Raw genomic sequence first — 23,292 nt, 5'->3', positions numbered from 1 at the left:
GGATTTCCCAACTATATTACACAGATATCCAAACTATATATTACTCAAATTATCCCAACTATTACACGAATCTCCCAACTACAGTATAGGCTATTAATATCAAGTTTTAACAGTAGCCTAAGGTTATTTTACCTTTAAATCCTCTTTACAGCTGAAATACACAAATAACAAGAAATTATAAAGGTTTCCTCAAATTAGTGGTTTTGGCTCATTGACTGTCAGTCTTCATTGTTGATTGTGTCTTAAGTGTCTCAACAAATGTCCAACTGTAGGTCTACTGATCAATAATACATTAAGTTTTCAGCCTGTTAAAATCAATTTATAATAAAAACTCAGTAGATACAGCTCTTCACGCCCAGCTCAGAAGGCAACAACAACTTAATGATAATTTGTTCGTTTGTTGTGTTGTGATTATGATTTAGTTACTTGCTATTTCCTGATTCTGACCGGCCAAAGACAGCCTCAATTGGGTTGGTTTTTGGAGTTCTTTTGAACGTGATTACACTTCTAGAATGTCTGAAAACGCAAGTTTGGAGTTCTAATCTTTCAAAACTTTCCGGGGGGGCAGTCTTTTCTTGCTTTAAAATGTAAGCCACCATAATGTTAACATTTAATGTTCATTCGTCCGAGTTTGGATGCATCACCACAGTGGTCTAGTGCTGCCGCTCTTGTGCCATCCCTCAATTGTTCCATTGGAAGGGTGATGCAAGCAATCAAGTTCACGTTCCCTTCGGCCACTTACAGTTCCTCTCCTTATAGGGGGCATTTAATTTTTAATTCGTATTAAATACAATGTTAACCAAACAACAGGAAAAAAAATTCAAAGAAATGTTGATACACATTGTAAATTACATGACAATATGGTAAGGTAACAGGTAACTGCAATGCGAATGAGCACTTTTAAACTTTCACTTCGTCATACCGAACTGTAACCAAAACTACATGATGATTCGTTAAAATTATGATGTAAGGTAAATCAGTTCAACTATTACAAATAATAATTTGTCTTGCTAGGGGACTCTTTAACCAGACTTAGTAAGCAGATGTTAAAATAAAAATATAAATTCCGACTTTGCTCTGGAAGTAAGTCCTGCAATCTTTGGTTAACAAAGAACTATTTCATGTTCCAAAAGTTTAGCCCTTAAACTTTACTTGATGCCCTTTCTTAATATTCTGAGACGTATTTGCACATCTTCGTGAAAATACCTTTAATTTGATACTTCAAACGTTAAGTCTGTCCAGCCGTTATCGAGTAACGACTGAGAAAAGAAAACTGCTTGCGTATTAATATATAGATTAAATAAAGAGTTATACACACTTAAGACCAAGATAAGGTAAGTACGTATTAGCTTTGACTATTGATAGAGCTACGCATTCCATTCCAGTTTTAAAGTTGTCGCCAGTTTTGCATTCAAAAGGTAGCTGAAATAATTGAACCGCCAACAGAATGTTAGCGTACATTAGTGATTTCTATCAAATGAGAAAACTTTTTCAGCATTTAAGCCTAACTGACAGAACGACTTGTCATAAGCCACATAATCTTTTATGTCACATCAATTATCTCAGTAACAAAATTAATTTAAGTTAAAAAAATGTATAAAAGGAATCTTGGACTGCACTCCTTGATTAACTCATTCAACCATGTTATTCTTAATAAAAAAATTATCACAGCTAAAATCCAATCGGTATCCAAGAGTCAATAATATTAGTTTTTAACAGTTTTAAAAATTGGCTTACTCAAACCTGTAAACACAACAGCTTCCTAAATTCCAATAATTATTTCATTAATGGAAAAAAAACTTAACTGCTTTATAAAAACGAAACGGATAGCTCAAAGCCCTGTGGACAGATTTTATTTTAACTTGTTATAGTAAAGGCACGTACAGGAAATAAAGAGTTCCATTTAAAACAATAGATGGCTTGTATAATTAGAAATGAAGGGATTTAAAACTTACAATAGTTAAAACCATTTAAATCACAAAAACATAGCTCTTGTAGGACTAAGGATGATTGCAGCTGCTTACTGTGGTCATTTGATAATTTTCAAGCTATTACAAGACCCAAAATCATGTATCTAGCTACAACATTGTTTATTGACATGTTCAACAGAGAAGTCAACCATTAAATAGTGACACAGAAGTTAATACTGTTGTTTGTCCTCATACAAACCAAAACCCCGAATTTAATATTATGTTAACTGCTGGATTAAAGTTTTGCCAGTAGATTCCATTTACAGGGATCATTTTTTTTTCATTCAAAGAGATAATATTGAATGACTCTCAAAGTGCACTGTTATAAAATAAAAAAACTATGTTCTCAGATATTTTTTAAAGCTAGTTTGTCTACTATTTATAATTAACTATATGTTTCCTCATGGTTTAAATTAATTTTAGTCGGTGGACAAGAATAAAAAAGTATTTGACAGCAGCACACTATTGGCAGATCGATTAAACTTATTTTCAATATACATTTATTTTGTATCCTTTATTACTTTTGTTTATAAACACACATATCCCAGTCCCATGTTAAGACAAAAAATAACACAGATTACATCCAAACATAATAAATCTTTACTGCACAAAATCTGTTCATAAAAATACACCATTTATGGCTAAACACATCAAAGTCACGTAAATTAAAAAAGTCTTAACTGAGAATATGAAATCCAACATTGTATACAGCCATAAAAAGCATAGTAAATGACAGGTATTATTTTAAGGTTTAAAATATTTAGCTAAACATCACAGATTGTTTTATCTTTAATTATGGATTCTTTAAATAATGGATCCATGAACAGTAAAAATGTTTGAAAGTAAAATTAAAAATATTTGTTAGATTTTTACAGCTAAATGTTGTGTCAGGCATGTTAATAAAAACCAAACTTCTCTTTTATCAAAACCAGACTACATGTGAGAACTTAATCTAAATATATAAAAGGCAAAGCCCTCACTGACTGACTGACTGACTCACTCACTCATCACTAATTCTCCCACTTCCCATTTACCTAGGAGGCTGAAATTCGGTACACTGATTCTTTGGGCATTAAATAGGAAAACTAAGTAGTTTTTATTCTGATCGGACTCTCCGGCTCCGCCCCAGTGGCTCTGGAGTTTCCCATGTTAAGCTTATGATTTTTCATATTTAAAAGGAATTAATGAATCTTAACAGCTGTTTCAATTAAACAAGCTGTTTCTGTTCTATGATGTTCAATAGCTTTAAATTTACAAGGATTACCAACAGGGTGCAGCACTATATATTTTTTTAAATTTGTAACAGCTAATTTGCAAACAATAGGTGAGTGAGCGTAGCAAACGAACTTCAACCTGAAAGCAAGTGAGCGTAGCGAACGAACTTCAACCAGGACGTGATTGAGGCATGCAAATACGAATATGAAGTTAAACGGGGGCAAAGCCCGCGGGTACAGCTAGTACTTTATAATTTTCTGCTATCTGCTTTAATGCAAGCCTAAGGGTAGAAACACACAAACAGAGACTGGGGGCGGGGCGGAGCGGCACGATTTAGAGAGACAAAATCAAACCCATACAATCAAGTAGTAACGCGCACACAAACAGCTGAAGCGAGTGTAGCGGAGCGGAGCAGTTAACTTTGAAACAATCTCGTTTGTTTTTCTAGAGTTTGAGAGCGGAGCGGGCAAAGATCTTGTGGAAATTTTTAGTTCCACTTTCGCCAGTAGTCCGCTCTGTACCTCCATTCTACTGGAAATGGAACCTACCCAGAGGGTTTTGGAACCTTCTCGAACCTTCTCTTTTTGAAAGAATGTATCTCTTTATGTAAGAGGTCGAGGTAGACATGTATTGCATGAATCGCGATTAATGCTTCTTTAAGAAGTGGAAACAAGTGGTTATATTCACCATGTACCTCCCTTCCTCCATTCATTCCATGTAACCACTCCGATCGGTTTAAAGCATGCAAAATGAATGTTTTTAGTCACGTATTTTCACTGTAATGCAAATTGCGTGAAAACTTACTATGTGATATCTTGGAAATTATCGAGCTCTCATTTGTGTCGCTCTCGCTACTTGCTGAATGTGTGCGATGTCAATCGCTCTCAGTCGCGCCGCTACAGCTTGCACGGAATCGCCCCACAATCGCTGTATGTGTGTTTTTACCCTTATGGTTTAATCCTTGGGTTTGCTCTGAATTTACATTCAACAGTTTTTATTTAAGTTAAAAATTTAAATTAAGAGGTGTTATTAGTGACACCAGTTTTATTTTGTCAATGTAGCAAAACTCATTACAGTGAAACATTCTGTTTGATTTATGTGCCTAGTTTATTTAAATATAACATATTTAAAGAGTAAGTATTTTTTATTAAAAAACCAAATGTTTATTGACAAGTATTTTTTTAAATAACAGTGTCCTGATTTACAATACCGAATTGATTAATATAACTACTTAAAACAAAATGGGAATAAAAAATTGTTTAAATAAATATTCAACAATCCTTTACATTAATATTAATGTTCTTAATCTTTGCTGATATTTTCAGAGAAAACTTCTATGACATTTTCTAGTGAGGAAATATTACTTGAATAAACATGCAACTCCTGTTCACTATTAAGCTTACTCAAGTCTTCAATATTGAAAGTTTTTTGTAACACCCTAGATGTATTTTTCCACTTGGCCGGTCCACCACTTGTAGCTATTACATCTGTCGATTCTATGTTGTATTCATGGCCATTTTCACTTGTGTCAAGAACTACTGTTTCAAGAGATATTGATGCATCTAAATCTTCAGTAGTAGTATACGTTTCAGATGAATCAATACTGGATCCACATTCAACCATGTCTTCATTTTCAGTTGAAATGATTACGTAGTCATCATCTCCTCCTTGGTAGTTTGATATTGTTACTTCATACTGAGATGAGTCGTCTTTTACAGACATCATTGACTGATCCAACCCACCTTCATTATTTTCAGTTTTGATTATTACTGTTTCGGGATCTTCTACAACCTCTTCTACTTCCATCAGCTGTATATATTGGTCCTCAGCTACTTCTGTATAATTTACATTTTCTGTGACACACTCGTCTAGTTTTTCATTGTAGCCTGTTTCATTCTGTGAAGATGTCATTTTGGACTTAAGTAATGTAGACTTATTTGTTGATACTCCCTCTGAAAAGTAATCTTCCGTTTCTTCATTCTTTCTGGTCTCGGACTTAGACAGGGTTTGTGTTTGTTGCGAAACCGTGGTACCATCATCATAAATTATTTTACTTTCATCCATGTTTAAGGCTTTACAAATTTCTATATTACCCTCCTCAGTATAAATTATTTTATGACCAGTGATGCTTTCAAGTTCTCCATTAGCATTGATGATTAAACATGTCCCACCCTCTTCATCACTTTCATCAGCCATTAGTGAATATCCCTCAACATACTGATGGTCTTCATCAACAGGATAATATACTATATTTTCCTGTTTCACTGAAACAACTTGTGTGTCAGTATATTCTTCCTCCTCAGTGTGTTCATAAATCACTTTTTCATCATCAACACTGTTATTCTCTTGGCTATACATGTTCAGTGTATCTGAACTCATTCTTTGTCCATTTTCCAAATCCTGCATCTTCTTCTTTCTTCTTATGTTATTTTTACTGAAAACAACATTTTTGGGATTTATCTTAAAAGAGTCTACTATATTCCAAAGATCCTTTCTAGTTAACAAATGAACTCGCTTCGTATCAATACCATCTCTTCTGAAACTGTTAATATCATCAAGAATTTGATCGAATGGAACTTTTAAAGCAAGTTTTTTTGCTATCAATAATTTGTCATCCGGATCTATGCTCATTCTAGAAATGTCTTGATTGTGACCCAGGTGAGTGTCTATATAACTAACAATTGTGATTTTCTCCCCCATTTCAACTTCAATTTTGGCTGGGCAATGGGCATTTATTTTATTGGATCCTTTTACTTTCATGTGCCTCAAATTTCTCCCTTTAGGTATGAAATTGCCATCTCTGTGACAAAAATATGTACTTCTAATAAATCCATTTTTCCTCATACGACTACTTGACATTTTTACAAATCTTGACTTAGTTTTGTTCTCATACTCACTCTTCCAGACAAAAAACTCTTCAGGAGTTTTGAAATAAACATTTGTTTCCTTCAGATGTATACCATGCCAACTTTGATAGTGTTCACACATCAGCTTCCTGTTTAATGCTTTAAAGACACACAAAGCACAATTAACTGATTCAGAAATATCATGAACAGCACTTTCTAAATGTTTTATCAAGTTATATTTTTTCTGAAATGTTCTTCCGCACTGATCACACATGAATTCATTTGTTTTTTCTGCATGCTTCCACCTTGAATGTGACTCTAAGGTTGAAAGTTTGTAGAATATTTTGCCACATTTGTGGCAGAGAAAAGCATCATCAGTCTCCATCCCCTGTAACAAAACAGTAACATAAGTAAATTGGTACAGCTTAAGATTGCTTAGTGTTAAGAGTCAGTCTCTGCAATTGAACTTCAAATTTTCCTTTTTAATATTGCATGGGAAAATAGTATTTTTCACATTGTGCAGGTTAAACTTTAGTTTTAGTTTACTCAATCGAACTTGTAACTTTAAAACCTTTTATACAAGCATGTTATTTTATTTAAGCATTAAAGCCAGAAGCATCAAACACAGAAACACTAATTCTACTTGAACTAAAGGCCCTAAAAGAAAAACAGAATAATATGGAGTCAAAAATGAAGAAATTAGAAGATAAAATAACAGTAGAAGATTCCCAGCACCTAATAACCGAGAAAAAGGAGACTCCTTGCAAGCCAATTAACACACCAAGACGAGTTTCATATAATAAAAACAAATTGGCAACTACTAAGAAAACCCATTTCAGTGTTTCCTTGCAAATAGCAAAAAGCAAGTTGAGGAAAGAAGCACCAGAACACCAAAGTCAACCACAACAAACACAAAATCAAAATATTAAAGAACCCAAGGCCATCAAAATCCCAAAAGGAGTTTGCTCTACTTTCAAGGGCACTATATCTCCCCCAAACAAATCAACTAAACCAAAGAACACAGGGAAACCCCCGATCACCGCCAAGCTTCTTAAGCCGGGAGAGACCATTGAAGACTTCTTTTTGAAAAATATAGACCTATATAAAAAGAATATTCTGTCACACACCAAGCGACTAAACATGACCGAGATGGACTGCCTCTCTTCTCAAGGAGAACAGAAACATGAGCAGCTGCAGGAACTCAATTCAAGTCAACAATCCAATCACTCTACAGTGTCCCATACTATAACCCCTTTTTTAGAAACAAACAGCCTGAAAAAAGCAAAAGAAAAATCTGCAAATCTCCAAATAATTCTTGTGTAGCAATAATGCACCAAAATATTAGAGGACTTGCTACAAAGACGAACAGACTACACCATATTCTCAATGACACAAAACCAAGCATTCTAGTCTTGACTGAACACGGACTGAAAAAAACAGAGCTAGAAGCTACGAAAATTCCCGGCTACTCTTTAATTACCCACTTTAGTAGAGAAGAACATAAACTTGGAGGTGTTGCAATATATTCCAAGGAATCCCTTGCTGATACAGTATCAGCTATTAACATATCAAACACATGCCAGGAGTTAATTTTCGAAGCAGCAATGATTCGCATGCAGACAACAAAGAAAAAGGATATCTACATTCTGGGAATCTATAGACCCAGTGCCGGATTTAGGGTACTTGCGGCCCTAGGCCAAATTACTTGAGCGGCCCTCCCCCTGTGGTGAAAATTCCTTGCGATAGCGGAAGTAATAGTGACTATCTCCTATACATCAAGGGGACATCATCATCGACACCCGTGATCCTGGATGAAATCGTGGACATCTCTCCTAAACCAAGTCAAAGCCATCATAACTATGATGGCTTAGTGATCATAACCATCCGGGACCGCAGTAAAATCGTGAACATCTCCCGCGGGCCACAATCACGGGGACATCATCATCGAAACTTGCGATCGCGGCAAAGTCGTGTTAAAAACCTCTCCCGTAGACTGCGATCATGAGGACTTCATCATTGACACCCCCAGCCGCGGCGAAATCGTTAACATCTCCCGTGAACCGCGATCACGGGGACATCATCATCAACACTCGCAGCCGCGGTGAAATCATGAACATCTGCCGCGGGCCGCAATCACGTGAACATCATCATCATCGACACTTGCGATCGCGGCAAATTCGTGTTAAAAAAATCTCCCATGGACTGCGATCTTGAGGACTTCATCATTGTCACCCGCGGCCGTGCCGAAATCGTAAACATCCTCCTCGGTAAGCCACCACGGGGACATCCACATTGACACCCCCAGCCACGGCGAAATCGTTAACATCTCCCGTGGGCCGCAATCACGGGGATGCATCGTCAACACTCGCGGCCGTGGTGAAATCATGAACATCTGCCGCGGACCGCAATGACGGGGACATCATCATCGACACTTGTGACCGCGGCGATATCGTGAAAATCTCCCGCACACGGGCCGCAATCACGGGGACATCATCATTGACAGACAACTCGATACAGCATCTAATTCGTGAACGTCACCCGCGGCCGCGGCTAAATCACGAACGTCTCCCGCGGGCCGCAATCACGGGACATCATCACAGGCACCCGAGGCCGCGGCAAAATCGTGAACATCTCCCTCGGTCCACGGAGACATCATTATGGTCACCTGTGATGGCGGCAAACTGGTGGTTTAAAATAAATTATTTTTTTAAAATTTTATCTCAAAAAATGTTTTTCCCAATCCTCTGCGGCCCCCTCTTGCTTGCGGCCCTAGGCCGCGGCCTAATCGGCCTAGTGGTAAATCCGGCACTGTATAGACCACCAATCGAAAATGCAAGAATTGCCCTTGACCTCCTATCAGACACGCTAGAACTACAAGAAGTACACAAGAAAAACCTCATACTCATCGGTGACATAAATATCGACAGGCTCACCCAAGATTCCAAAAACGCCATGCTGGAAGAAGAGTTAACCACACAAAACATCTGGAGATTTCCTCTAGAGGCCACCAGAATAACCCATGACACAGCCACTTCAATAGACTGTATATGCTCAAACATACCATATGCGTATATTACTGGACAAGTTGTGCATACCGGTCTATCTGACCACACTGCGCAGCTGTGCCTGCTGAAAACACACCAAGAAGACACTTCCCAAAGATTTGTAATGAAAAGAAGCCTAAACAACACAAACCTAAACAATCTAAAGGCTCACCTCCATCTACAAAATTGGGAACATGTTTACTCTTCACCGAATCTTGAAACCTCCTACAACAAATTTCATAATATTCTTCAAACAGCACTGGATTATACATGCCCATTAAAGAAAACTAAAATTAGTACAAACAAAAAACATATGAAGTACTACGATCCTGAAGCAAAATACCTTAAAGAGAACTTTTTGAAAGCTCTGCAAAAGTTTGAGTTAACGAACAGAAATGAAGACAAATTAGAAATGATTAATAGAAAAAGGATATACGACATGAAACTAAGAAACCTAAAAATGTTCTCAACAGCTAGCTTCATAGAACAAGCTGACAACAAACCAAAAGCTTTATGGCAAGTTATAAACAAGGAAAGGAAAGGAAAATGTGAAGAGAAAACCCTTACAGAATTAGAAATAAATGGCAAACTCACAAACGACACAAAAGAAATGGCCGAACACTTCAACACATTCTTCTCAAATATAGCAGAAAATACCCTCGACCAAAACAGAGCAATCGTTATAGACCCTGAAACAGTGCTGAATGGAGAGGAACCAGTCTGCCCAATACAGCTTACCCTAACTTCAACATCCTATAAAGAAGTTAAAACGATAATAAACTCCCTAAAAGCCAAAACATCAAGTGGAATAGATGAGTTTTCCTCTAAGATGATAAAGCACTGCTCTCAAGAACTCATCTCTCCTCTGGTTTATCTTATAAATAAATCATTTAAAGAAGGCAAATTCCCATCCGCCATAAAAGTCAGTAAAATATACCCCAAACATAAAAAAGGACCAACTGAAAATGCTCAAAACTACAGGCCCATCTCTCTCATCTCCAGTTTCTCTAAAATCATAGAAAAAATTGCTCTGGCTAGATTAATGGCACATCTTAATCATAACAAACTCTTAACTGACAGCCAACATGGCTTTCGGAAGAATAAATCTACATCCTCAGCTATAACAGCACTAATTGAGTACGTCCTAGACCAGATAGAAAACGAACAATACATTTCCGCCATCTTCCTTGATTACAGTAAGGCTTTTGACTGCCTGGGCCACGACCTGATATGCAAGAAACTCGAAAGACTCGGTATAAAAAACTCTGCGCTAGAATGGTTCAAAAGCTACCTAACGGGACGTTCACAAGTCGTGGAACTGAAAAACTCATCAAATGAAGTCACAGAAAGTTTCAAATCTTCAAAAAGCAAGCAGACGAGAGGAGTTCCACAAGGCTCTGTATTAGGCCCGATTCTATTCATCTTATTGACTAATGACTTCCCCAAACAAATTGAGAGTGAAAATACTGTTGCAATCATGTATGCAGATGACACAACCATTTTGATCAAGGACAACACAGCCCAAAACCTTTACCTTAATTCAAAATCGATCCTAAATAAAGCTATCCTCTACTCAAAGAACAATGACTTAGCAATAAACCCCACAAAAACTACAACTCTGAATTTCAGTAAGAAAAAAGACATAGTACCTCAATTAGAGGATGTAACAATAGAAAACCACACAAAATTTCTCGGTGTTATCCTTGATAACAAACTAACATGGAAAGAGCACATCAACCACTTAAGCAAAAAAATCAGTACTGGAATATATGTCGTCAGAAGAATAAACTACATAGGCGGACTCTCCGTGGCCAAAACAGCTTACTTCGCACTGGTAGAGTCGCATCTTAGATATGGCTTGACAGTGTGGGGTGGAACTTCAACAAAAAATATGAATCGAATTCTTGTCCTTCAAAAGAAAGCCATAAGAGCCCTCGCCAACCTTGTCCCACCACAGACTTGCAGACTAGCATTCGCAAACCTAGGAATCCTCACAGTGGTGTCTCTCTACATACTTGAATCTATAAAGTATGTGAATGAAATAAACCCCCCAAGAAACCGAGACCTGCACCACTACAACACCCGTCATGGCTCCAAATTTGCACTACCAGTTCACCGAACAACTCTTTGGGAGAAAAAACCTTCCTACACCGGTTGCAAGCTGAGGAACCATCTACCTGACTACCTGAGAGACCTGACAGGCAACAAGCTACACCAGGAGTTGAAGAAGTGGCTAATCGCAAGACCCTTCTACTCAATAAAGGAATTTTATGAAAATTAACATGTACAATTCACTATTGTATTGACACTATTGTAATTCTTGACAAATTAACAATAAAGAAAATTGTATTGTATTGTATTGTATTTGTAGAAAACACTAAAATACATGGTCAGCTTTTGAAAAAAAGATAAGATATTTACAAGAAATGATGATTATATCAATCTGTTATGTACATCTTGAGTATTTCCATAATCTTTAAGTCGAATCTTTTAAAGTCATCAGAAATTATGACTGTTATTTGTTTTAAAATAACGCCTGTAATACTTAGCAATTGCTCGAATTCGAGCAACTGGGACCCTAGTAGTCCTTATTCTGCAAAATTGCAATTTATTGCAGACTTTTTAGAGATGTTACTTTGATGTATTCATTCAGCTTAGTGAAAACACAACAGAGCCTTTGGATGTTATTAAAAGTAATAAAAAAGGTTGTATATGTTTACTAGCGCTACTCAGCAACAAAAACCATTTAATTTTTCTCTACAAGAAATTTTTTTAAAGTGCACCGGTAACTTACCCAGATAGTAACATAAACAAAATGCTCAAACTCGATACTACAAAATAAGTTCAGGCCAAAGCAATTTTAATGCGCTTGGATTGTGACATTTATTAATTCAGCTTATATATTTCTCTTAACCAACGGATTATTCATCTGCAGAAGAAGTTCATTATGCTCTTATCGTGAATAACATCCAAACACAGAAACCTTGCCTAAAATAGTAGGCCTACTGTACCTATATCTTGACAGATGGTTTGCAGTGGCCAATTATGGACCGTGGCCCACTTGGTTGGCCTTAAGTGAGATTTGTGAAAATAACAAACTACACTTTGACTGTAAAACAAATTTCACAACCAGTAATTAGGTACCATTTAACCAGTTACTGTCATGCCATAAAGGAGGTGTTCCTTTTGGACTAGATATCCTCATCCTTTCTCAGATAAGTTGATTAACAATAATGCATGTAAACGTCACTATTTACATAATAATTTACAGTATTTGCTTTTTGGAAATGCAGCATTGCTTTGTCATTTACATTACTTGTTGCCAATGAAGGCGCATGACCATATGAAGAAGGTCTCTCATTTCAAGAATAAAAGCCAGCTTCACTACAAGTATATTTCACTACCGTACATCTAACATTCCGAAGATACATTCTATTGAATACTTTATGTAGGCTAATTAATAAGGCTGAGACAACTGACATCCGCATGTCATGGAATCAAAGTTACTAGGTGAAACCCGTCAAAATCGACAGTTACTTTCAAGGCTTACATTAATTCATCTAACTGCGATAAATTGTGTGAAATATACATATTTTGAGCATTTAGCATTGTTTAAAGAGTAATAAGTGCAAAAACAATAATGATATTAATTGCATTAGTTGCCAAATTTGGTTGATCATTCAATGAATAAAATATTCCCCATACCGAACCTCATCGGAGTTATTATTAGTATGTTATATGGCATCTCTTCCTTTGGAAGAACCTTTAAATAGTATTAAAATCGTATTGGTGGATCTTTTGTAGTTAAACACTTCCGTGATTTCATCAGTGTAATACGATTTTATTTCAAAAGAAAATATTTTTTGGGAAGACATATTCTTAATTCAAAGGGAGGTATATCCGCTACAGTGTAAGTTTGATTTTTCCTTCGTCACGTCGCGTCAGTTCATATCGTACTTCTGTGCCAATGAATGAACCCTCTAGCATAGTTTTGAGAAATTGATTGTGGGGTTACTGTTAAAGCTGGAATTCCTTGACATGGGGGATGTCAGTTAGTTGTCTCAGCCTTATCAATAACATGAAGTTGTCAATATAATCTCTCTGCGGAATGTTAGGTGTAGTGGAATACCTAAAGTGAAGTTGGCTTTTATTCTTTAACTGTTAGGGGCCTCCTAGTTCATATGGTCTTGCTTCATTGGCAACAAATAATGCAAATTACATAGCAATATGGGACATTTCCAAACAGCTAAAATACTGAAAATTGGCTGTAACGTATAGGCTATATTGACGTTTACATATTGTTAATCAACGTATCTTATAAAGGATTATGTGATCTAGTTTAAAAGCTATATGACCTTTCTGTCATGACAGTAGCTGTTTAAATAGTATTTTATCTTTTACCATATTTTACAGCCAAAATGTTGTGTTATTTTCAAAAACGTTACCAACCCAGTGCGCCAAAGTTCGTAATATAGACAGGTGCAAATAATTTGTCAAGATGGGTACCATTTTAGGCAAGGTTTCTTCTCTATGTTTGGATTTTATTAGACAAGATAAGAGCAGATATTTGTACATAAATATTTGATATGTGTAGAATAATATGATAAAATGTAGGCAAAAGTGGTGAAAAACGCAGACACCAACCCGTACAATAGATATAAGATAGTTCAATAAGAAATAATTTTAGAATTGCTGTAATAAAAGGATTTTCCACTGATTTCGTAATGGAACGTTATATTGCAAAACATGACATGATAAAGAAGAAAATCAATTTTAAAATCAGAAAATAATATTGCAAATACTTATTTGGTAAAATTCAGTAACTCCCAATATAGTCCAGTCAAATTAAACATAAAAAAGGGTCTTGCTTGCAAAAGGTCATGTAGTTCTAATTTTTTAGTATGTTGTTAGGACCTATACTACAAATAAGAAACCAAGTTTGCAGCTTCGAAATACCTGTGCTACCGGCGTAGTAGCCAAAAATACGTAAAAATCAGACACTTTTTTCACTTTTTGCTAAATATCTTCTAAAGTATGCCTCTAACAGAAAATAATGCCTTATCCTGTCAAAACAGTATAAAATTTGCTAAAGTTTGAGACTATAACGACTCCAATACGTCCATTATCAATGAATCTACAACACTTTAAAAACGATAGAAATCTTCAAAAAAATTAAAAAGTTTAGTCATGGTCTATTATTTTGTGTCATATTGTTAAAAGTACTCATCCAAAAAAAATCTATATGGAATTAAATGAAAGATAATTTAATTAGCTTTCATTTGAACCCCAGCAAGCACTTATAGACCCAATAATTCATTCAAAAACAGCAGATAACATAGAACATGAAAAACGGATGTTAGAACCAGTGTGAAAATTATTTATCAATATCACAGTTTATTTTCCTGTTGCATGTAACCCAATCAGCTGTTAGTTGGTGACATTAATATAAACCAGATGGATCCCAGTGGACACATCTAGACCCAATGGTTCTTTCAAAAACGGCAGATAACATAGAATGTAAGAAGGGGATTTAGCAGAAATGAAAGTAAACTATTTAACGGATCTGGAGGTAGTGATAATTTATTAAATAAAAAGAATAATTATATTACATGAGACTGACAAAAACCCAAGTATATTAGAAAGTATTTAAAATTTTCGGACTTTCACCGGCCTTGGTTCGGGAAAATGTTCAAATGCTTCGTTGCCGATGTTGGCCGGGTCATCCGATGTACACTCAATTCTAAGATCCTTATCCTCATCATCTGAAGCATCGAGTTCCAGTCTGGGAGTATTTGAGCAGGATTTTCCACCACAAGCTTGGCAAAGGATGGAACATTTCAGCCCTGCTTTACGGCAGCTGCATCTTCCGCTGCAACCCTTTTTGCACTTGCATGATATTTTGCGCAGGAGTATTTCGGGAGCAGGATCCATGGTAGACGTAATGGGGGTAAGTCCTTGATATTCGAGCTTCCATCCCCAATCAGTAGGATTTTTGTCAACACCCAACCATTTTTGAACTTGGTGGTAGCACTTGAGAGCGTGGTATCCTGCAGCATCCTCTGACGGTGGTAGACGGGCAAGGTTGATGTTGTTTAAAAAAACCCATCAGGTGGAGGATATTCACTTGTGTCATATACTTGAGACCGAATATCTTCTAATATTAATTCGGCCGCTGCCTTCACCACTCTTAACCGCTCTTGCTGAACATTACTATGTCTTGCCTCATACCAATGATCATACAAAATTTTGTGTCCACTATCTTTAAAACAAACTACTGCACCCCTGTTGGATCCGGCCTCTGATATCACGATGTCATCACCGAAACGTTTCTTGAGACGAGATTTCACTGTTCTTACATCAGGGATGTAATTACCTATTATCAGTTTCAAAAGGCCATCTAATGAGAACTGGCATTCTTCGCTGTTTTCGAATATGTGTTTATAGATACATTCCATCACTTCTTCTACATTATTGGCCGGTCGATACCCTCTCTTCTGCCCACTTGTTCCTGGCAAGGAGAATAGATTTTTATAGCACATACTATGATATCTCGCTTTAGCAGCTACCAAGTCATCCTCATTAACAGAGAGGCGTAGTTCAATTTCCTTACCCCACTCATCCCCTCGGCGTTGCGCTGCATCAAGCACTGTTTTCCTTGCACCCAATTGCTCAACTCTATGGACCAGATTTCTTCGTGAAAGTGGTAGTTTCTGTTGAAGCTTGATAAAGTCTTCAGTGATGTCTTCACCGCACAATAAATAAATACTGTGTAAGGTCGAACGGATACAACTTGATGCTCTTGTAGCATGCCTAGAAGAGGCCCAGCAGAAACTCATTGGTCACTCCCAATTGCCTAGTGCGATGCCAGGATGACAAGAAATAAAATTCCAGAAATAGAAGTTAAACAATTTTAATACATCAATCAATAATCAAGAGTGAACAATATTCCGTAATCAATATCCAATAACTAAACAATTAATCAATAATCATAATAATAATAATCAATAATAAATCAATAATATGCGCTGCATATCAGACCCCCTGATAATCTCAGGTAAAACATTAATAGAACCCAAATTAGCAAGTACGCTTTCACTGGTAGTACTTGACCCTTTTAGAAAAAAAAACACATATTTACAAAATTACAACTAGGCATTTACAAATTTATATGGAAGCAGTCAAGAGACAAGTTCAAAATGAGGTTACAAAACAAGAAACAAGTTACATGAAAATCAAAGTGTAGTCAGAAATACAAGTTAGGCCTACATATCAAAATACGAATTCATAAGAAGTAGTTACTTTTAGATAGGCCTAAGAAAAGTGAACAACTTAACAAGATATCCAGTTAGATTTGAAATTAAAGAAAATTGAGACAAATGCAGTCCAGCCTGCCCTAAAAGAAATATTACAAGGAATTTAAAACAAGAATCAAGGATGGGCCTATTTAATAGCCTGGTACAAATCTAAGAGCATGAATAATTAAATTTAACAATTGAACATGAAATCATACCAGACAAATTTACAATAAACACAGTACACAGTTACAATGAATTTAAAACTAAACTATAACCGAGCCACCAAGATCATATCCCTTAACGACAATCCATTTTTTGTTTTGTGTTTTTTTTTTTCATTTTAAATAAAATGATATATTAATCAAGGTAGGTTAGGCCTAAATTTAAAATAGTTTCCTTAGATAGACAGATTAATTCCGAAGGCTTTAGATCAACATAGTTGAGATCGGGTTTCGAGTTTATCGCACTTTCCACTGGTCCGCTCAGCATAAGTCCAGTCCCCACTTCCAGCACTGCCCCAAAATGAAATTACTCCAAGAGGATAAATAGGGAAAAGATCCCCAACCTGATGTCAGAATAACCAGTCTATGAGTAAAACTCTTTAAAACAGAATTGGAAATAGGCCGGTACAAAATTTAAATGTTGATTCAAGGTAAACTGCAGTTGAAAAAATTAAAGTCGGTTTGGCGTTATAGATTGAGTATCTAGGTAACTGTTGTTTGATTGATGATCCTGTTGCATGCTTAAAAATGGTTGTAAATGACCTTAGTGTAGAAGTGAAGAATTGACTCTGGAGAGCAGGGCAGCGGAGCCAGCGGGTTCCCAGATCAGCCGACACCTGCCCGACACTGCTTCATGATCAGACCCATCGTGGCACAGGCCCTCGAAACATCTGACAGAGTGTGGGGTGCTGGCCGTTCCGCTAGGTCAGCTTATGTTGGAGTCGTCAAGGTTGTGGGTAGCATGATTTGGTGCGCTCCGGGAGCCCCAGTAGATATGTTTTTAATGCTTCATTTTGAAGTCCAAAGCGTACGACTGAGACACCAAACTAAACTTGACGAAACTTCTCGCCATTATTCTGCTCAAAAGGCAATTTCATGTGTCTTCTCCGCCGTCAGTATCGTGAAAGAGAACGATGAACAGGGCTTACCGGACATAAAACGATTCTTCATTTGACTCTCACCCAAAAAAAAACTTCTAGAAACGATGAGAAGGAAAAGAGAGATTTGTTTGCGTAGCTTCTCTCGATCCCAAAATTACACAGAAGGGAAAAAAAACAGTTCAGTTCAGTTCAGTTTGCTGATTCCGCCTTCTCAACTGGAGTGTTACCAACCCAGTAGAGTGAATTGACAATTGTTCGTGCCGTGAGCGACGAAACTATACTATAACACGGCACACTCTAGTAGATACTGTTGTTTGTGGAATAGAATCCCCTCGTCTACGTACTGCAGCTTCCACATTGCTCACAACAGTATATCTTTTTCTACATGCATCATGAATGGTGACTTCATGAAGCGGACGAAGAAAAGTTAAATTTTCCGTGCGTGAGGCCACGTTTTGCACTCGCGTCTATAAGTGCTCGAATACCACGTTGTTTAACAATTATGACAGGGTCTTTATCTAGAGCCCTAAGGCACACAAAACAAACGCTTGTAGGAATAGACATATCACATCAAATCATTTTTTTAAACCAAGCTCTGCTTCTAGCAAAATAAAAGTAACACCATCACTAAAACTAAATAAACTTTAACAATTGAAATAATAAATAGTAACAGCTGATCAGCTGGTTTATATTAATATCACCAACTAACAGCTGATTGGGTTACATGCAACAGAAGAATAAACTGTGATATTGATAAATAATTTTATACTAGTTCTAACATCCGTTTTTCATGTTCTATGTTATCTGCTGTTTTTGAATGAACCATTGGGTCTATAAGTGCTTGCTGTGGTACAAAATGAAAGCTAATTAAATTATCTTTCCTTTAATTTCATATAGATTTTTTTTCTATGAGTACTTTTAACAATATGACACAAAATAATAGACCATGACTAAACTTTTTAATTTTTTTGAAGATTTCTATCGTTTTTAAAGCGTTGTAGATTCATTGATAATGGACGTATTGGAGTCGTTATAGTCTCAAACTTTAGAAAATTTTATACTGTTTTGACAGGATAAGGCATTATTTTCTGTTAGAGGCATACTTGAGAAGATATTCAGCAAAAAGTGAAAAAAGTGTCTGATTTTTACGGTTTTTTGGCTACTATGCTGGTAGCACAGGTCTTTCGAGGCTGCAAACTTGGTTTCTTATTTGTGGTATAGGTCCTAACAACATACTAAAAAACTAGAACTACATGACCTTTTGCACGCACGGGTGTTTAACTTGACTGGACTAATATGTGTGTTGTTTGAAATACAATTTAAAAATGAACAGCTGTTTCATTAAAAAGTATTATTTACAAGGCCAAAATGTAAACAACTCTGTGGAGGGATCTTTAAAGGCTTCTGGGGCAGAGTCCTAAGGGATTTTGCTTAGTTTTTCTTTTGATAACTCATTTACAGATCAAGACCTTTCTTTGGACACCTCTACCAAGTTTCTACGCCCAGCCGTCCTCTCAAATTAGTGGGGACAAAGTTTCAAATTAAATAATTAGATTCCCCCATGTTAATCTTATGGGAGAATACCCAACTTTGATGGCCTGTGGGGCAAAGCCCGAGGACTTTTATTACAGGAATTTGTGAAAGGGGGCGTCTACAAAAAAATACTTTATTTTGACACGTCTTTTGTAAAAATCCGTCCATTACTAACGGAGGAGTAGTGTTTAGTAGAAATCGCCTTCACGTATTATATATAAGGATGCTAAAAAAATTATTATTGTTGAATATAGAGGTGAGAATGAATAGGCACAGAAGTACGGTATGATGACTGACGTGACGAAGGAAAAATTAAACTTAAGCCTACACAGCTGGTGGGCCTTCCTTTGAAGTAAGAACATGCCTTCTCAACAAATAGATATTTTTCTAAAAAAAAAAAAAAAAAAAAATTCTTCTAAAAGCATTCTTCATTTTAATAAGTTATGGCTATTCATCAAAAAGAAGAACCAGTTAACATAGGAACCATAACACCTATGACAGACGTTATAAGAAATATTATGTTATCATTGAATGATCAACCATATTTTGTAACTAACACAATAGTCATTAATGTTTCTACACTTATTTATTACTCATTAAACTTGCTAAATGCTCACATTTTTTATAATTTCACTCTTTTTATCACAGTTAGAAGAATTGTCGTAAGCCTTTAAAGCAACCGTCGATATCAACAGGTTTCACCTAGTATAATATCAATTGGATTCAGTAATAACTTTAACTGCAGTAAGTTATGCTTTAAGTTAGGCCTTTAAAGAAAATATTTTTGCTAAGCATGGAATTTCTTACTGTTGGGCTTTCATTACACATATGGTACCATATAATATAATTAGGCCTAATTAGTTGCTCATACATGAAATTATGCACTATTGCACGTTGTTGATTTTAGGCACTGTGAGATCATACTTTTGCACATTTTCACTTTTAGGCACTGTGATATTAGGCCTATGCACTATACAGTATGGCAAGTTTTCACTTTTAGGTCAACTGTGAGATTATTAACTATGTTGGTTAGCAGACGTTGAGGGTTGAGGTGAGGACGATCATGATGTTATTGAAGTGGCATTGGGTCTAACTTAAGTTATAGCCTATTTCTTTTATTTTACAAGAAGAAATTCCAATTTTTATTAATGTTGATGTGATTTATACTCCCCGCAAACATTCGTGGCGGCTGAGGGATAAGGACGGCTGGGTGGTGGCCCAGCCCCTAATTAGCCCTCGCTCGGCTGCACTGGGTTTTAACCTAACTTAGGCCTACCGTAAATGTGAAAATTATTGAACATCAATGTTTCGAAAACATCCACTATAGCCTAGATGCTCGTCCCTAAGGCATAACTTAACTAGCCTACTGAGAGAAGTTCCAGGATCCAGATAGGCCCCTAGGCCTAGGCTACAATCAGTACCTATATGATTTGGGAGAAGTTAGGCCTATAGGCTACTTAAAACTCTAGAAATACCTTTTATTTAGGAAACTGGTGCGATTCCTTATTTTTTAAGGAAGGTAGCCTAGTGAGTTAAGTTAATTGAAATGAAACCATAGACCTAGTATAATTTAGTCTACAACTTACACTTCATTTATGTAATTCCCTCGAAGATCAACAATGGCGGATGAAAATTGACAACTCCATAGCAGACTTTTTATTTAATCGTAAAAAGATTAACTTTTTAATTAGGGTATGACAAAAATAAACTTTAAATAAATTATATGTCAGAACAAAATTCAAATTATGTCACAAAATACTTAGGACAGAAGACAAGAAATAAAATCATAAAAGGTTAACGCCAGACCAAAGAAAATGAACATACACGCAGTGAAAAAGCAAAGAGTCGTTCATTTTCCACTCCAAAGATGATCTAACACTAACGAACCAACCAATTGTGTGATCACAGCCTTCTAGAGAACAGAGAAGGTGAATATTTTTGTCGTCATTACTGTAAAAGTTACTAGCCTTGCCTTTTACCTTTTACCTTTTACCTTGGTCCTCTTCTCCGTAGTCGTAGAGACTAGGGAATCGTCATCTTCTTTTTTTGTTGTGTTATTGTAGTGTTAATGTGTGTGTGTATGGTGTAAAGTGGGTTTATTTTAAAGCCTATCTTTGTGGTGAGCAGTGTGCTCTTCAAAGAACTCATCTAATTTGTAGAATGGTTTTTGGACTAAATATTCTTTGAGTGATTTAAAAAAAGGTTTTGGAGATTTGATTTGTTTTATATGTTCTGGGAGAGCATTAAAGATTTTTGACCCCATGATTTGGGGTATTTTGCTGGTTTTTGACAATCTGTGTTGTTGGATATCGAAGTTTGTTTTTGTGTTTCTCAAGCTATATTTGTGGCAGTTTTCCCTAAGCTTTGGGGGGTTTAGTTTTAGGAGGTTTACAACTTCAAGGATGTATAGGTTTGGAACGGTAAGGATTTTGTTTTTAACGAAGTATGGTTTACAATGCTCTTGTGGTTGTAGGTTCTCAATGATTCTTAATGCCATTTTTTGAAGAATTTGGATTATGTAGATGTAACAATCCGCCGCTGTCCCCCAGGCTACTATTCCGAAGCGTAAGTGAGATTCGAAGAGTGCGTAGTAGGCTATTTTAGAAGTATTTTTATCAGTTGTAGAGCGTATTCTTCGTATAGCAAAAAGTGAGGATGATAATTTTTTCCCAAGTTTTTCCAGGTGGTTATTCCAGGTCAGGTGTTGATCAATGGTTATGCCCAGGAAAGTTGTATGAGTTGCTGTTGTTATCAATGCTTCTTCGGTTGATAGTTCAGGTTGTTTACTTGTGGTGGCGAAGTTAACATTTAAAGTTTTGGATTTGTTAATTTTGAGGTCCAGGGTTTAACAAATTTCTATTGCTTGCTCAATTGTTTCTTTTATGTATGATGATTCCTGGCCAATTTTTGTGGGAAAGAGGATGGTTGTGTCGTCGGCGAAGATAATGCTGGTCTTGTCCATTGGTAGAAGGTCTGGTAGGTTATTTATGTAAATTAGTAAATGCCTTAGTACTACCATAGATAAAACATACTCCCTTGTGTTGGTTAGTCTATGGTACTACACATAAAAGTACGTATCTCCACTATAATACAAAACTAATTAACATAGATTAAATACCCCGCCGCAGAAAACCTGCAGACTAGGTGAATTACGATTGAACAGACTCAGTATAATAGATCATAAACATAAACAAATGGAGTAACTGATGAAATTACATTAACATATGGTTTGACAGCTCCATTTAAGTAATGTGTTAAATAATGTTTACATTCGGGCATAGACTAACCAACACAAGTAGACTTCTCATCCCATTGTAAATTTTGAAGCACGTTTTTCGTGTCTAGTTCATGTACGTGACACATGGACGCTAGTGTCGACGAAACTTTGTTTCTATTATTTTAGGGTTAATTTCTTGATTTGTGCTTTACTGTTTGGTTATATAAGGGGACAAGTTATTGTTTATGATTAGATCGTATTATTTGGTAAAACGAGGTTTTAAATGGCTGTAATAACGGGAAACAAATTGTAAACAAAACACGACCTCTACATAAAACGTACAGGAACTAACAATAAAATTGTCTTCAGCTGTTCCATAAGGATGAGAAATCTACTTGGGGGAGTATGTTTTATCTATGATTCGGGCTAGTGACATCATGTCATATCGAACAATATCGAAGCGGAAATAGTTCTATATGTATCCTCGGAACTGTAGCTTCATGTGTGTGCAATTTGAGCCCAGTCGGTTCAGTAGTTTTTGCGTGTTTGAGTAGCAGACAGACACACACACACACAAACAAACACACACACAATCTCATCTTTCTAATGTGAAAGTTTGTGTGTTTGTTTGTTTGTTTGTATGTTTGAAGTTCAATCACGCATTAACTACTGGACGGATTTGGCTGAAATTTGGCATAATGTTGGCTCACATTCCCGATTAACATATAGGCATATTCTTATCTCAAAAATCCTTTCGGGCTCCGCCCCAGTGGCTCTATAATTCCCCATGTTAACCTTATGAGTATTCATATTTAAAGGGAAGAATTTAGTCAGCTGTTTCAACTAAAAAAGTTGGTTCTATGATATGAAAAAGCATTAAAAAGAGTAGTGGAGAACTACCGGTTTTACCCCACTTTAGACACGTTTTTCCCATGTTATTCTTATGGGGATTATTTTTGGCCACCAAATCTAAAATCCTGATCTTTGCCTACAAATCCCTATAAAAATTGTCAAACCTTATTTCTTAGTTATTCCCCATAAATATATTTGATATTAAGCAAAAATAAAAA

General features: G+C 36.2%; 1 protein-coding gene across 1 annotated transcript; it reads right to left on the bottom strand.

The window, feature by feature from the left end:
• Positions 1-1,902: 1,902 nt before the first annotated feature.
• Positions 1,903-20,838, bottom strand: LOC129005285 (uncharacterized). The gene is made up of 2 exons (XM_054434132.1): positions 20,592-20,838; positions 1,903-6,419 (listed from the first exon to the last, which is right to left on the bottom strand). Exon 2 carries the CDS (start codon positions 6,414-6,416, stop codon positions 4,488-4,490), a length of 1,929 nt encoding a protein of 642 aa, XP_054290107.1. The 5' UTR covers positions 6,417-6,419; positions 20,592-20,838; the 3' UTR covers positions 1,903-4,487.
• Positions 20,839-23,292: the final 2,454 nt, after the last annotated feature.

Source organism: Macrosteles quadrilineatus, unplaced genomic scaffold (assembly GCF_028750875.1).
Source record: "Macrosteles quadrilineatus isolate MER2022 unplaced genomic scaffold, UCM_ALF_1.0 Scaffold_19__1_contigs__length_3004403, whole genome shotgun sequence".
NCBI lineage: Eukaryota > Metazoa > Arthropoda > Insecta > Hemiptera > Cicadellidae > Macrosteles > Macrosteles quadrilineatus.
This window is presented reverse-complemented; position numbering and strand designations above follow the sequence as displayed.